We start from the raw sequence: 3066 nt of genomic DNA, 5'->3' as shown, positions 1-3066 counted from the left end.
TTTCTCTCTTACCCTTACTCTTTATATTTATTGATGTTTCATATTTTGTTTATATTTTATATTGTCTATTTGATTTATAATTATTAATTTTTTTAAATACAACTCAATTCACCCTCCCTCTTGTGTTAGTCGTCTGGGTAACAAACTAGTTAGTTGTTAATCTTCATCTTGACGGTCCATCCATTCATAGTGTTAAAAGCATACACAACTTGTTTTCCAGATTTATCAACCTCCACTTTTTTATCCTTCAACATGCAATTCCACAAGTATCTTGTGTATGTATATGTTCACGTCATGAGCTGAAGCTCATTCCATCTGGTGGTGTGCTTGGAGTATTCATTCATTACTTGCTTAATGATAAATTGCTAGAAATAAAGAACACAAGTATTTATGTGGCTTGACACTAAAACCTACGTCAACAGGTCTTGATTATAAAATTTACCATAAACACAGTCAAATACAAGCACTCTGCTCTCACTAAGCTCTCAACAATCACTCAACTCTAGGAAGTCCGTCTCAAATCTCTCTAGTTCTTATCTTCTCTCCAACAGTCCCTCCAAACCTCAAAGGAAGCATATCTCTTTTTGTTGCCTCTTCCCTCTTTATGTCTCTTCCCCTTGCTTTATTGTATGAGTTTTATATCTCAATTTACCTTTATGTCCGATCAAACCTTGTCATCGTAAGATCTATCTTGATTATAAAATCCACTATAAACATGATCAAATACAAGCTCTCCATTCTCACTCAGCTCTCAACAATCACTCAACTCTAGGAAGTCCGTCTCAAATTTCTCTAGTTCTCATCTTCTCTCCAACAACTCCTCCAAACCTCAAATGAAGCATATCTCACTTTGTTGCCTCTCCCCTCTTTATGTCTCTTCCGCTTGCTTTATTGTCTTGTCATCGAGTTTTATATCTCAACTTACCTTTATGTCCGATCAAACCTTATCATGGTAACAATCTCTTTCTCCCTCCTTATCATAGCGGGTTTTCATTTTCCATAGGCTTAACACTTAGCTCATTTTTTAACCCCCCCTAAAAAAAAAGCAAATATCATATGCTCTAATAATATAGATCAAATTATAGTTGTCCTATTATATTATAATATTATATATTAAAAACTTTATAATATTACGACGGTACCATGTATTCATATTTCAACGATATCAAATAATTAAAATTTGGAAAATGAGCGGAAAGAACACAAGGAAGAAATCAAGGGAAGGGAAAAGACAAAAATAAACAGAGGTTTGACGGTTAGGGGAGACCGAATATTGGGGAGTCGGCGCTGATTAACCGACGGCTCTAAAACAACACAAAGAATGTGAACGGAAAATAAATCCCTAACCCTAACCCTAGAAAGCAATATATTAATACTCCCTCTCTTGCCCTCTCTCCCTGTGCTCTCCAGTTTCGGACCTAATCTCGCTTCCCTTTCGTCTTTCTTTCTTTCTCTTTTCTCCTCTTCTGGAGGGCTCCTTCAAAACCATTTTCAACGATTCAAGCACCGATTTTTGTGAATGGTGGAAATCTTGAGCACTAGCACTTTCATGCGCTCCCTTTTGCATTCAAGGGCGAGCGCTTCTTTTGCTCTCTCTTTCGCTTTCGGATCTTGCAAGGAAGGCTGGTACTACCGCTGCATCGGCCTGGACCCCTGAATCTCTCCGACCCTCTGTCCCCAGCTTTTGAGATTTGTTTTCTTTTGCTGTGTTATTCCTTGTTCTCCAACCCGACCTCCGTAGCCATTCCGCACCCATTCATATCTCTCTCGATTCTTGAAGATTTTCTTTTGGGTCATTTACGATTTTGTTTTTGTCTTTCGGGTTTGTGACAATGTTGTTGTACAAGCCGAAGAAGAATCAGAACGCCAAGGGCAACAGGCTCTTGATTAGTATCACTGTGCTGGGTAGCGCCGGTCCGATCCGTTTCGTGGTTAATGAGCACGAGCTTGTCGGCTCGGTGATCGACACCGCCCTCAAATCCTACGCCCGGGAGGGTCGGCTTCCGGTTCTTGGAACGAATCTCGATAATTTCTTTCTCTACTGCCCGAATGCTGGACCAGATGGTAAGCAAATCCGAAACCCAACCCATTTCAGTTTTCGACGAATTCGATGAATTGCGTCGTTATTGAATGTATTATTGTTTAGTTCTGTTTTCAATCGTTTTTTTTTCGCTACTAAAAATTTTTATATTTTTTAAAGCCCGTCTCGTCAAATTTTCGTTAATTGTCTTCCTAGTTAATAATTTGTTCTTCGCTTTTGATGCTTAAAGGCTAAAGCCCATCTGTTCCATTGTATAGCTGTGTTTTTGTTAAATGGAAGACCCGATCTCAGATAGTGTGTTTTAGATTTCTGGAGTTTTGTACTTATTTGGGTTTGGTTCTCTTTTTTTTTTTGGTAAACTGCTACCAAACGTTTTGACTTTTATGTGCGTCGTTTTGAGGGAAAACTATTAGAATTGGTTTAAATCTTCTCTCTAATTGTTCTTGGGCATATGAATATGGTTGCAGCTTTGAGTCCTTGGGACACAATTGGATCTCAAGGAGCTCGGAATTTCATGCTGTGCAAGAAGCCCCAGCCGGTGAAAATTGCAGACGATGGAAGTTCGATTCCTGCAATAGCTCGTAAGGGGAATGGGAGTTGGAGGGCATGGATCAATAAGTCTCTCAATCTTAAGATTTCTTCCCATTAATTCGTTGTTTTTGTCAGTTTTTCTTTTCTTGGTCATTTGAGTTATGATCTGAATAAATTGTGTCAATGCTAGATGGTCAGACTAAATTGTGGTTTTTTCTTTCTTGTTTGTGTTGGAGAACCTTGCAATAGTCTTACAAATAAAAGTGCTCGAACTCTATGTTATCAACTATTTCTGAGTATATATTTGCTTTTGTTCTATTTCTAACGTGTTTAATGCTCTCTTTCTTGCCACACAGAATACTCTATTCTTTGCTTGAATGATTAAAATGGGAAGGCCCGATATGCCCCATGGAGTTTATCATGGGAGAGTGAGAAATTCTGTTTTTTCTCTAAAAACTGAAGTCTAGTGATTAATTTAACAGGAGATGCATCAA

General features: G+C 38.3%; 1 protein-coding gene across 1 annotated transcript; it reads left to right on the top strand.

Moving 5' to 3' along the window:
* Window positions 1-1226: 1226 nt before the first annotated feature.
* Window positions 1227-2861, top strand: LOC122311652 (uncharacterized protein At4g22758-like). Its single transcript, XM_043126275.1, has 2 exons — window positions 1227-2064; window positions 2509-2861. The coding sequence occupies exons 1-2, from the start codon at window positions 1833-1835 to the stop codon at window positions 2688-2690; spliced, it is 414 nt and encodes a 137-aa protein (XP_042982209.1). The 5' UTR covers window positions 1227-1832; the 3' UTR covers window positions 2691-2861.
* The last annotated feature ends 205 nt before the right edge of the window (window positions 2862-3066 follow it).

This window comes from Carya illinoinensis, chromosome 5 (assembly GCF_018687715.1).
Source record: "Carya illinoinensis cultivar Pawnee chromosome 5, C.illinoinensisPawnee_v1, whole genome shotgun sequence".
In the NCBI taxonomy this organism is placed as follows: Eukaryota; Viridiplantae; Streptophyta; class Magnoliopsida; order Fagales; family Juglandaceae; genus Carya; species Carya illinoinensis.
This window is presented reverse-complemented; position numbering and strand designations above follow the sequence as displayed.

What these genes read in the sequence shown, in the direction of transcription:
- LOC122311652 (XM_043126275.1), top strand. Translation starts at nt 1,833, where the DNA reads ATGTTGTTGTACAAGCCGAAGAAGAATCAGAACGCCAAGGGCAACAGG. An exon ending in CCCGAATGCTGGACCAGATG is followed by an intron (nt 2,065 to 2,508) that starts GTAAGCAAATCC and finishes ATATGGTTGCAG; the next exon opens with CTTTGAGTCCTTGGGACACA.